At 36.7% G+C, this 13,332-nt stretch overlaps 1 protein-coding gene across 1 annotated transcript; it reads left to right on the top strand.

Moving 5' to 3' along the window:
* Positions 1-1,499: 1,499 nt before the first annotated feature.
* Positions 1,500-13,331, top strand: eys (eyes shut). Its single transcript, XM_090109524.1, has 21 exons — positions 1,500-1,633; positions 2,257-2,405; positions 3,104-3,334; positions 3,539-3,652; positions 3,814-3,982; positions 4,201-5,140; positions 5,236-5,549; positions 5,624-5,810; positions 5,911-6,062; positions 6,204-6,340; positions 6,443-6,694; positions 7,039-7,212; positions 7,534-7,741; positions 8,289-8,446; positions 8,563-8,763; positions 9,066-9,251; positions 9,498-9,626; positions 10,549-10,695; positions 11,404-11,567; positions 12,000-12,264; positions 12,753-13,331. The coding sequence occupies exons 1-21, from the start codon at positions 1,500-1,502 to the stop codon at positions 12,908-12,910; spliced, it is 4,569 nt and encodes a 1,522-aa protein (XP_089965650.1). The 3' UTR covers positions 12,911-13,331.
* The last annotated feature ends 1 nt before the right edge of the window (position 13,332 follows it).

Genomic DNA, 13,332 nt, shown 5'->3' on the forward strand with positions numbered 1-13,332 from the left:
TGCAATGAAGAAAGAACGTAAGATAAAATGATTAAAAAGGTAACTTGAAAACTCGATTATTTATAACGCGTTGTAAAAAAATTTAATTCAAATCATATTCAAATCGTTTTCGTGCAAAACTATATCTACCTACCTATCTGTACCTATGTATATTAAAAAAGTGTGTTGTATCTCTATTAATTAAATCATTTCCTAGCTTATACATAGTACATATAGTATCTAGTAGCACTAGTGGTAGCCTGGTAGGTAACATATTATAAATATACATATTAATAAAATTAACCTAAATTATTTTAAAGCTCATGGACGTGGAAATTAGCACGCATGTTTTATAAAAAAAAACTCTTTCCTTTTTATACTATATTTTTCCAACGAAGAAGTTTAGAGAACTACCGACAGTATCATTATGCGTACTGCGTATTCGCATTTTCAGTTTTCACAAACACGTAAGTACAATTTTCATGTATCGTACAATGTATCGTAACATCTATTAAATATACATACCTAATATATTATAATATACAGCAGTAGAGCTTTTTGTTTGAACGCACTAATCTCAAGAACTACTGGACCGATTTTAAAAATTATTTTACCGTTGTTTATAATTTATTTACTTGATCCTGCTTTATAGTTATGATATTACATATTATGAACCACAGGTGAACCCGGGGACAGCTTGGTCAAGTTTCTTTGCAAGCGTATTAAAAGTATAAATAACTAAGTGTATTAGGATACACTTAGTTATTTATACTTTTTTATGTAGAAAGAAGTTTATGTAGAAAACACACGGTACACTAGGGTGTACCGTGTGTTTTCTACGTAAACTGCGTTTGTTTTACAATTATTTTGTAATAATGTACTAAATTCATGTACATATACTAAGTACTAAAATGCTGTTTCGATGGCCGGGGGCCACACACCTATAGGAATTATATCAATAATTTGAGAGCAGTTAACCCAAAGTGAACTATTGTGTTTACCAGTCACCATGACAACCTAGACCACGCCTGTTGTAAGCCTGGTTACGTGCCATTAACCCGTTTTTATAAGCTACAACTTGTTTATCATTAATGTATCAATAGATTAGTCGTAGGTCGAATTTAATAAACATCGTTCTAAGTTCAACATTCGTTTTTGAAGCCGTGAGAGAAGTTGTTGGAACAGAAAACCTTAATCCTCGAGAGCACAGAGGTAATGTTCAAGTGTACTAAGGACTTTTTGATTAATTTCGAAATTATAAGTACCTAACTATCAGAGCAAGTGGATCGTCGACATTCTTATTTTTAAACAAGAATTTTATATTTTTTTACAATGTATGGATTTTACACCATTTAGTTCAAGACCGCAATGAATACATCATCAAATTAAGTGGTTTGTACTGTACCTTACTATTATGCCATCTAACCAGCTATCTGCATTGTAAGAAGACTTTTTTAATTAATTACAGAGCTTTAATTTATCATGACTGGACTTAAAAAGTAATTGTAGAAGGTTCCAAAATGCTCTTGGAAATACGGAAGCAAGGTATACGAAACAGTTGGTGTCTATTGATACTAATACCGGTGGTAACCGCGGGATTAGCTTGTCTCAACAACCCTTGCATCCATGGTATATGTATTGATGATATTAATAGGTAAGATATTTCATTCATTGTCATATGAACTTTTTATAGTAATTAGATGACCCGATGAACTTCATATATTATCACCTACAAATGGATGTGAAAGTTCTAATATCTACTTAATAATCAATGATTGGTGCAAAAACTTTTATAATTTTTCTTACTGAAATTTTTGTATACGGTCTACGATACTGATATAATACCTATGAGCATACACGCAGAGTGAAGCTGATATACGGCGATCGACAAACATTATGCTTATTGTTATTTTACAAATTTAAAAAAGCATGGAAAATTTATGATTTTTTGCCTTAGTTTTTTGCGAGCTTGATTTATTTTTTATTTGTTAAAAACCGGGTACAACGTCTGATAAAGCCGCCCGTAAAGAAAAAAAATGGTAAAAAAACCAAGTCAACAACTCCAGACGGAAATGAGAATAGTGTAATAATTTTTTATCGAACCAACTTCTATAAAAAATATTATGAATTTCTCAGTATTTATACTTCCTTATAAGAATGAGCTTCACAATTAACAAACAAGAAAAATATATACCTAATTAAAAAATATCTATCAATACAAGCGTTTCTTTTTAGTATTTTTAAATCGATCAATACCTAACTACTACACACTTTCAGTACGTATGCTTGTTACTGTACCGACGGTTACACAGGAGTGCAATGTCAGACGAATTGGGATGAATGTTGGTCGAATCCTTGCCAGAATGGGGGTACCTGTATAGACGGAGTAGCGACCTACAACTGCACTTGCGCTGAAGGATTTATTGGTAAGCCAGCTTTCAGAGGCTTAGTGATTTTTTAGCTTGATGTTAATTCTCTAATGAGCGCTTCAACGTTCAAAACACAGAGAACCGTAGATTCGAATCCCGTAAAAAACAAAAAACTGTCAGGAACTTTTAGGGTACAATTATTATGATAGGCTGGTCACCAACTTGCCCTAGTTTTGTAAAATTCTTCAAAAAGAAAGGCGAGACAGTTTTGATTTTGACTGTATTACGGAAAACTTTCAATTCGAAAATAAAAATGCGTTCATATATTTCATTTGGTTTTAATAAACACATAACTATGTATATTTTATATCCTTGTGAATAGAAAGTTACATATTGACTACTAACCAAACACTTACTAAAATGTGACCTATTGCGAGATCGTTAAATAAACACACGACAATGACGATTCAAAAATAAATAATAGTCCGAGCGTCTAGTGCAGTAGTGAAATTTGACCTTTTAATTAGTAACATTTCCACCTGCCATAAACGGCCATTGCGACGAAACATAATATGCATTTTACCTTTACCTATATGCATGTTGGAGGAAATAAATAAAAAAAAATACACATATATGTATCGTGCAATTCAGGCTAGGAAAACTCTTGAAAATACCTGAAAATTTAAATGACTTACCTTAAAATAAAGATTCCTAGGTTACTAAATCTAGCTACAAAGCCTCTTCTAAATTTCCAGGAGACAACTGTGAAACCAACTACAACGAATGTGATTCTAATCCGTGTTTCAACAATGGCACTTGCATAGACATGACCAACGACTATGTTTGTCATTGCTTGCCCGGTTTCTCTGGAGAGCATTGTCAGAATGATGTTGCTGTGTGTAACGCTACTGAAGAGATCCGATGCTATAATGGTGGGGAGTGTGTGGAAGGACCGGGGTATAGGTTCTTTTGTAGATGCTTACCAGGTAAGACTTGAAATCAGACCAAAGTGGTTCAAGAGAAGTTTCTAGTTCTAAGTAATATAGGAAAAATATACCCAGCAAAATGATCGGTGTATGCAAAACTACTTGCAACATTGATCAAACAATTAAAATCCACATACTTATAGATAGATATTGTTTATTAAAATCTCAATTCATGTACTTAATTAGAAATATTTGATTGAATAGGCTGGACAGGTCCAAAATGCGAAGATCAAATAGATGAGTGCGAATCCAATCCTTGTCAAAACGGAGGAATATGTATTGACGCTCATGCGGATTACATGTGCGCTTGTACTTATGGTAAATTTTTGATTATTGGTTTCCTTCACATAGCTTAATTTTCCAAGCTATATTTTTATCGTTCTTATGATAAAATGCCTCAAGTTAGGTATCGTTACCCAATTTTTCGTTACGCAATATTTTATTAACATTTTGATAGTAACACGTACATTATTGAACAGGTTTTACAGGCAAGAGTTGTGAAACGCAAATAGAGTTTTGCGACGAGAACTCTTGTAGCAACGGTGCTCTGTGCGTCGTGGAAGATGGAGAGCAAATATGTTATTGTGTCCCAGATTTCCATGGGGAACATTGTGAACTGCAATATGACGAATGTTTGCTGGGACCGAGGTAAGAACATAATTAATTAAATGTCTTAGTTTTTCTCATTCTCTTACCAGGCAAATGCAAATATGCCGATGTTATGCAATTAAGATTTTCATTCAGGAAAAAAAATGCTAAGAGTTACCGGCAAGTTAGCGCAAACGATTCGCTCATCTAATATTAATAGTTTATTTAATTGTATGCGGGCTCTATACTAACAGTCTAACTTCTGCTTTTTTCCCTAGATGCATGAATGGAGGGACATGTATAGACGGCGTGGACAACTTTACATGTTCATGTCCACCGAGGCTTACTGGAAGCTTGTGTGAATGCCTTATACTAGATGATAATAGTTACGACTGTGATTACGTCAATCCAACACGGTTTCCTATCACTACAGAAATTGCTTTAACTACATTGTTTACTGATAGTCCAAATATATCTTCCATTACTGAAACTTCATACAATACGACAACTACCTCAGTTTTTTCATCTATTCCTGTTCTGGATTTCACTACTTTAAGAGTTACAACGGATTCTGAAACAAAAGGAACTTCCAGCACATTACCAGATGTTATATCGAAGACGGAAAAAGAAGGTTTTAGTGAAACTTTTTCAACTACCTCAACTGCGGTACAAGAAGATACAACAGTATCAAAATTGGATACTACGACTGAAATTTTAGTACTAACCAAACAGACTCAAAGCATTGATTCCGATAACTCCAAAACAGAGACTACTACAGATTGTAATGGTATATGCGGTAACACCACAATGAAAATAAGCACTATAGCAGATTTCGAAACAACACAAGAAAAATTTAAAACCACTGAACCTACAGTTTATACAGAAAAAACAATGACAGATCAACAGACAACTTTAACAGTTACTACAGAATCAACTGAAGCTATAATTACAACGCAAAAAACGAGTTCTACAATCAGTGCTGAAGGTCGTGACATGGATTCTACAACTAAACAAGACATAACTACTGAAAAATTATTCACAAATATTCCCTATGACCACATCACTACTGAATCTACATTAACAGATGGAACTACAGAAGAATACGAAATAAGTACTGTGACTGATAGTACACAGTTGTATCCCACTGAATATCCGGAGTGTACCCTTAATGTGTGTAAGAATCGTGGAACGTGTTTTAATGGACCCCAGGGTATAAGAGTAAGTGGTGCAAGTCGTAATTTAATATAATAAATCATTTCCAAAATATTTGGAACTTTAAGACTGTCTAACTTTTTAGGTGATTTATTTTTCAGTGTCACTGTACATTCAATTATAGTGGGAGATATTGTGAGGAGCCAATTTTTGTCACATCAGCAGCTTTTAGTGGAAATTCCTACATAGTACACCACATCAAAAATTCCACTTCTTTAAATATAGAATTCAATGCAAAAACTTTAATAACTGATGGTGAATTAATGCACGTAGACATAGCTAAGGGGGTGTATATGGAGCTTTTTATGAATATGGGTTTACTCAAATTTAAATTCTCCTGTGGTTACCAGACAATGCTATTGAGTGAATTGAAAACTTTCGTCAATAAAGGATTTCCGATGAAAATAGAAACCAGGTAAAAACAAAAAGACAGTATTTGGATACATCGTTTTGGATAAAAGAGAAGATAAATATTTGTCTTCTTTTCAGATTAGATCTATATTCAAAAGAGCAGCATTGTAACGCAACCCTCCGTCTCAATGATACAGTGGCTATGAGTGGCGGCCAAATTGCCAACATCACTATTCTTAATGACAATAGCACATTAGTTTTTGGTAATGCACATGCAAAAGCTAGCGAACATATGCCTTTTGTTGGATGTATTAAGGATTTGATTGTAAGTTTTTCAAACCTATACCTCTGTCCATAGAATTTAATAGAATTTAATGGTATAAGTATGAATAAATACGGGTTAACAATTTAAATATTATATTTAGGTAAATGGTGAAAAACGGTCGGTATTTGGGGATGCCTTGGATGCCGGTGAAATAACTGAATGCTCTTCATTAGGATGCCTATCTGGACCTTGTCTAAACGGCGCGATTTGTAAGGAACATGGAGAAGGATATCACTGCTTGTGTGCTAACGGGTAAGATACATTTCCGGAATTACTAAAAAAAACTTTTTTTGGTCACTGACAAAGATATATACCTATATTTTATTAAGGGTTATAGGGTTCAACTTTTTGGAGGAAGTTTACATTCTAATTGAATTTTTCTGGAAATTGCAGATGGATGGGTGTAAATTGTAACCATTCAGTGTGTGACAACAATCCTTGTCAATATGGCGGCAGCTGTGTCCGATATCCTGGCAGCGGTTTCCTGTGCATGTGTCCTTATGGAAAACATGGCATTTTCTGCGAATATAGTACGTATCACTGTCGAAAAAAGGCTTTGTAAATACTAAGGCCAATCTTACTGAGCAATTTATTTTCCAAGTAATGTACTTATTCCTACATCAATATTTCAGATGTAGAGATAGCCCGTGCAGCACTAGCTCCTATAACGATTGGAAAATCGGCATACATAATATATCCATTGTCATCTCAAGCGATGAATTCTGATCGTTTCGATCTGCGTCTAAAATTCCAAACGGAGGACATGGACCAAATAGCGCTCTTGGCATTTATTGGGCAAAATGGTCGTCACGATTCCAAAAGTCAACATTTGGCGCTGACTTTTGTGAAACGATACATCATGCTCACTTGGAATATGGGAGGTGGTGAGTAAACATTCTACATGTTACTTTCCTCTAAGTCTTCTGTATGGAAAGTAGTTTGAGTTTTTTCATGACTTTTGATAACCATAATGCTGACTGCATCACGCTCGCGCTGGCTAATAAGGACTTTTTTTATTTCATTTTCTTTATTGTTGTAAATGAAGTTTTAATACATTATAAGGATCTTATGGTTCTCGGTAAAAAAATGAAAAAGTTAGTGTGATAGTGATGGAGAATAAATAAAACAATATACATATAATATTTTAACATACTTTATTCCCAAAATGTACACTACTAAAAGACACCCGGTCGATGGTTCTATACTTCTTGTATTACGAAATCGTTAGGTTCCCGGCGCATATTCACCTCCAGAGCACTATCCCCCCGTCGCGGCGGTCACACAGTGCGCGTGTGGAGGCGCGGCCGCACCGCCGGGCTCAGTGTGGACGGACGGTACAACGTGTCTGGCAATGCGCCCGCGCATGATACCAAGATGAATGTGCTGCCGTATATCTTTATAGGCGAGTACTTTTCATTTTGAGTCATGTTATGGAATATTCAATAGAATGTGTAAAGTTGATTTAATTTGCAAATTGATAGAATAATATTGATGATGGTCTGTGGTCAGTTGTTGTGTTTGTATTTTGAAAAGTCGCTTTTTTGTTTAATTTTTTTCCTATGTCCTGTATTCCTTTGTAAATTTTAGTCGATCAGTAATGAGAGCTAAAGTCTTCTTGTATTTCGATATCAAATGTGTTAAATTATATTGGCCAATGCCATAGCTTCCGAAGCGTTCGTTGAATTTCCTTCACTGTTTTCAATTTTCGACTATGAATGTACAGGCGGGCACCCGTCCGAGCACTTCCGCGATCTCCCACACGACCTGCCGCTGCACAGCGGGTGGCGCGGCTGCGTGTGGGAGGTGGCGGGGCCGGCGGTGCGCGCGGGGGCGGGGGGGCGCGGCGCGGGGCAGTGCGGGGTCGCGCACTGCACGCCCTCCTCGTGTCACGCGCCCCACGGCGTGTGTATACACTCGCCGGCCACATATGGGTGAGTTGGTGTCTCTTGTGGACATGTTCTGACCCCTTCCACGACTTGCCGGTGCACAGCAGGTGCCACGGATTGTGGGAGATGGCACGGCCGGTGAGGTCGCGCACTGCACGCTTACCGAGCCACGCTTTAGATGGTGTATACACTCGCGGCTCGCCAGCAACTTACGGGTAAGAAAGGCGATTGACACATTACCAGGCAACACGCAGTAGAGTACATGAATCCATGCTTTAAGGCGCAATGTCTCACAGTTCCGTGCGTAATTCTAAATGAGCATGGCTTTGAATGAAATGAGTCAAAAATGAATAATCCAAAATACCGCAACTACGCGCGTACGTGCGTTGACACGCAACAGGCAGCTTGATGCGTGGCAGTGTGTTAATTTATTTAGTGTAGCGGATAAAGGCAAAAATAATCACTAAAAAAAAAATACTGAAATATTGTTTTAAAACATACAAAACGTCCATAAAACAAAAGAAAAAAAATTGTTAACTGCCAAAAATTATGCCATGCAAACTGTTCAAGTAATAGATTTTTCACTAATCAGGTGCATCTGTAACGAGGGTTGGTTCGGTTCAACGTGTGCTAGTCGGCAAAGTCAGTGCGACTTCTCAGGGCAAACATGTCATGGCCGCTGCGTCGTCACAGCTCATGAGCCTGAGTGCGATTGCCCGTATGGAACTAATGGGACATATTGTGAAAATGGTGAGCTTAGGAAATAATTGGTTATATCATACGTTGAATACTAACGTCAAAATGAATCACACATCAGAGCATCATCACTAATAGTAGCAAATTAGATTAAATTTTTTTATTTCCAGAATTATTTCCAGTCGATATTCTATTCACGGGCAAGCGTTCGTACCTCAAACTGCATCCACGAGCTATATCTAGCGTGACTCTAGCACTTGAGGCAGAAATAAAGCCAACTAAGGAGAGAGGTCTGATAGCGTATGTGGAGACGCCTCATTTCTACACAGCTCTGTCTTTACAGGGGGGATTATTGGAATATCGATGGACTGGTAAGCATGGACTTGTGATTTTATTTTCCGATTAGATGTTAGTATTCTGATTTCATTCAAGATTACAGAGAATTTTTTCTAGAATGTGATTTTAAGAAAAGAAGAGCAAATAATATATTTGTATGTCCCGTAGTTAGTATTTTTGTAGACGTATAAGTGTAAAGTAAAGTAAAGGTAGAAACAAAGATTCTAGAGAAACCTAATAAAATTGAGGTGTAAATGGTTAATGATAGCGAAGATAGACTTTGAAGATAGTTTTTATTGAGTAAATTTTTAAATAATAAAACTTTCTCGTCTTCCAGATCGTTTATCAGGACTAACATCGCTAGTCCGCTCAAGCATTGTTCTGTCCATGACTCAATGGCACGCGGTAAGAGCGGGCCGGTACGGATCCCGGCTCTACGTGTGGGTGGATGGGGCTCTTACTACTGAGCCTATGGTCGCACACGCCTATCCACATACTGCTAGCGAGGCTTCTATTGTACTGGGTGAGTCATGTAAACTCAAACTCAAGCATTTATTTATTCAACTAGACTTTGTAAAGAAGCGCTTTTGAATCGTCAAAATACAGAAAAATAATAATTTACCTACGTAACTACTGTAAATATGCCGGTGCCGCGATGGCACTCGTGCAAAACGACGCGACGATACGGATTGTAATAATGAAAACAAAATACCTTTTTTAACTATTTATTGCATATTTTATAAAACAATAAGTTAATATGAAATTGTAGGTGGTGCTGAAGACTTGGCGACACTGCCTTTCGATGTCATGCTTGGGCCACCTGAATCTTATAAGGGTTGTCTTAGAAATTTCCACGTCAATAACATTTTACTGGCATTGGAACCGCAGAATATTGCAGGTATGCATTTATTATGTATGTAGATGAAGCTGTGAATTATGATTTTCCATTATTGCCTATTACAATTTGCATTTTATCAATTAGCGAATGCGGTTTTTCTTAAAACTTTGCGCTAGGTTTTTTCTATGAAATAAAATGCGTCAAAGTTATAGAGGAAAATTACAACAAATTATGTATTTTATGAAGTGATTGATTAAGATTTAATCTATATTTTAATATTGATAACAACATCTTGAAATTTCTCCTTTAATGTTGTATGTGATAGCCCGCTCAAATCGAGTTATTATATTATATTATCTCGCTATGTATATACAATATACATATATTATATACAAAGCGAGATAACCTCCCGAAATAATTGGTACGCGAAGCTGCTCGGTCAATGGGAACATGGCTCGACCAAAGAAAATGACGAGCGTTGTCATATTCTTGTTTTTCTTCTGCTCGCTCTGTGGGAACCCGCCTAATCGCGGCGCGAGGAAATTTTAACTATATGGACGTCACTCGGCCAAGTCCACACCAACTAAGCAGCCTATTAACTCCCACCGTTAGGGTGCTTTTCCACCATAAATGTGCATACAACGCGTAGCTAGGGATGTAAAGAACCAATCATATTGCTTTATTAAGAGTTAGAAGCGATACTATTGGTTCTTAACAAACACATGGCTACGCTCACAAAGCAGATACAAAGAAGAGATGGCGTATATCATTTTCTATATAGAATCTGGTGAAACAAGTGCGCGGAGGTGAGGGGGACGTTACGCAATGTGCGGTACAGGACCACCTTCTAATAGCTTGAACTAGAATCTGTGACGTTAGGACCACACTGATGGCATCAAGGCAACATTGCCTCTTCTTAAAATCTGCTTTGTGGCTACACATTCTCGCACATCTTTGGTTGAAGAGCACCTTACACTTGCAGCGGGCCAGAACATAGACTCGTGCGGTACATGCGCTGGTTGCCGCGGGCGGCGCGCCGCGTGCAGCCCGGGCGCGTGCGCGTCGGGCCGCTGCCGCGCGCGCCGCTGCGTGTGCCCCGCGGGGCGCGCGGGGGAACGCTGTGAGCGCGGTGTGTTACTGCGTTTGTACGCATACGCTTGTTATTTGTTATTTTATGTACCTGGTTTATTGCACAATAAAGTGTTAAATAAATAATAATAAATAAATACGCATGTAAAACACGCACACAGTCATATACAGTACACGTCACGTACGGAGAGTGTGCTCATGGGTAAAATTTCGCACGAAAGTTATGCGCCTATTATTTTATTTTTAAATTAGGCTCGCAAGTCGTGACTTCGCACTAACACCCTGACACCTCAACACTGAAATTCACGTCCACAGGGTGGCATAGTTTGTATTCTTAATTTCCTTGCGCACACGCAAAAGGTAGTAGAGTTTTATCACAGGTTTTATACTCAAGTGTTTTTTCCTACGCACACGTAGGTAGGTACACACCGTACACACGCGCACACACTATACATCCGTACTCATTGCACGCACATACATAAACTTAGACGCACTCGCATAATTATATGTATGTATATAACTAGTTAAATTCAAATTTTATGAAACTGCAAGAAAAAGCTGACATTCTCAATGAGTGCCTGTTTTTGTAACTACTTCAAATAAAATATAATATATAAGTAATAATGTATATAACATGTTTAATGTTTGTCAGGGTGTAAAAAAAATGAAAGAAATAAAACAAATCATTTTTATATGCATGTTCTTTATTACCAACTTAAAAAAATATACAACATAAACTCATTTACAGAAATAACAGTAACAATCCCGCAATTCGACGGGGACGCAATGTTATCCTTAACGCGACCACCGACCGGTCGCACAGAACAACTCACGTTACCGGCAGCCCCCGGGTATATAGCGTTCAATTTCACCACCGCGGAGCCAAGCGGCTTGTTGCTGTGGATGAATATGGTAATTAATACTTGTTCTTGCTGTTCTTATCACACCACGACCAAAACTTAAAAAACAGCGTACGTGCCGAGAAGTGAGAACACGTGTCAGAAGTGAAACTTCTTTGGCAAAATTCAAACCAGACGGTATTGCCATGACACGACCTTGAAATTTTACTCGTTAAATAAACTACATACTACCAACAATTTTCATTTCTAATTTTTTTCTAAATTAGTAAAGTGGTTTAGCGCTGAAATTGCATAGACTTTCCCAATGGCATGAGTAGTTAGGTATTTTGATATTTTAATTTTTATTTCTGTTTATTTGTATGTAGTTACTCTCAATCAATTTAAAAGAAAAATTACCAAAGTTCGTATTACCTACTATATCTTACTTTTGTATTGCAAGAAAACCACAACTTACAAAAATACTATATTAACTCTTATATTTCAGGGGATCAACTACGTAGGTTTAGGCCTCGAGAACGGCTATCTCAAATTAGCCCTATCATTACATTGTAACGATGAAGAGGCAAATTACTCCAATACGCCAAAAGCTCTCTCCCAGATAATCCAATCTGGCTTTATGGCGGACGGAGACTGGCATAGCGTGGTCTTTAAATTGGGACCTAAAATATATTTGAACGTCGATGGTGAAACGTATGTGGATGAAACGTGTAGTAATGATCATGAATTTGTAGAAGTTGATACGTTTGTTGGTAAGTATTTTAGGTATAGAAGTAGAGAAATGTCTGGTATGTCCATAGACGTACTTAGTTTAAACTAGACTCACAATCGTGTATAACTTACAAAGACATTCATTGAAATTAGCGCCTTATTTCCAGACAGTAATGTTCAAACTCTATTGTATCGCTAATTAGAAAACTCTGCTTAATAGACGCGTAAGAAAAGTTGCTACAGATCTGACGGTGATCGAGAGTCTACTGTCTGGTGTTGTTATATTGTACGGCAATGGTTTTGTCCTATTCCTTTAAAATAAAATAAAAATAATGCATGTGGATTAATTGTGCCGTCTTATCTTAGACCTAATTTGTTCCATTTGGATCTTCAAAAAAAAAAAAAAAGAAAGTAAAAGTCTTTTCACTGTCTAGACCATTTTTGAGAAGTTGGAAATTTAAAAATGGAACCTAATTACCTACTGCAAAATAAAAGGTCTATGTATGTCTTATTATTTGATGCATTACAGGTGGAGTAACTGAAGATATCTACGAAGTTAGGAAAATATTCCCGGAGAACTTCCGAGGTTGTATCGACCACATATCAACGAAGCAGGAAACTTACACGAACTTCACACACGTTTACAGTGAGAACATACTTATGTGTCAACCCTTTCCGTCCACATGAAATATTTTTTAGATTTTTACACTTTTAAATGCCTTTGTTATTTATGTTGAGATAGTTGTAAGTCCAATACTCATAGTACAAAAATCTTCTAGTCGTTTAGATCGTGTTCTTGGTACTTTTAAGTCGTAATTCGTAGTACCATCTAGTGTTTACATTTTTTAGTTATTATGTTTCTAATTAGTATTTAAGTAAGTTGTATAATAACTTAAATGTCGACAAAAATCTTATCTATGTTTTCGGCTTGTCTAATGTCACTTTATATGTTTTGGTCAAGTTTTGGTACGTTTATTAAATGTATGTACAAAATTTGAAAATAATTGTCTTTCTATATTGATACTGATGTTTACAACAAAATTAAGTGATACTAACAAAAGGATAAGGAAGTAGTAGGTGTTTACTTGAAATAAAATAAAAGATTGTCG

The sequence above is a fragment of the Colias eurytheme genome, chromosome 2, assembly GCF_061535395.1.
Source record: "Colias eurytheme isolate Ceu_HAF_F1 chromosome 2, ilColEury1 Martin Lab GWU primary, whole genome shotgun sequence".
Lineage (NCBI taxonomy): Eukaryota > Metazoa > Arthropoda > Insecta > Lepidoptera > Pieridae > Colias > Colias eurytheme.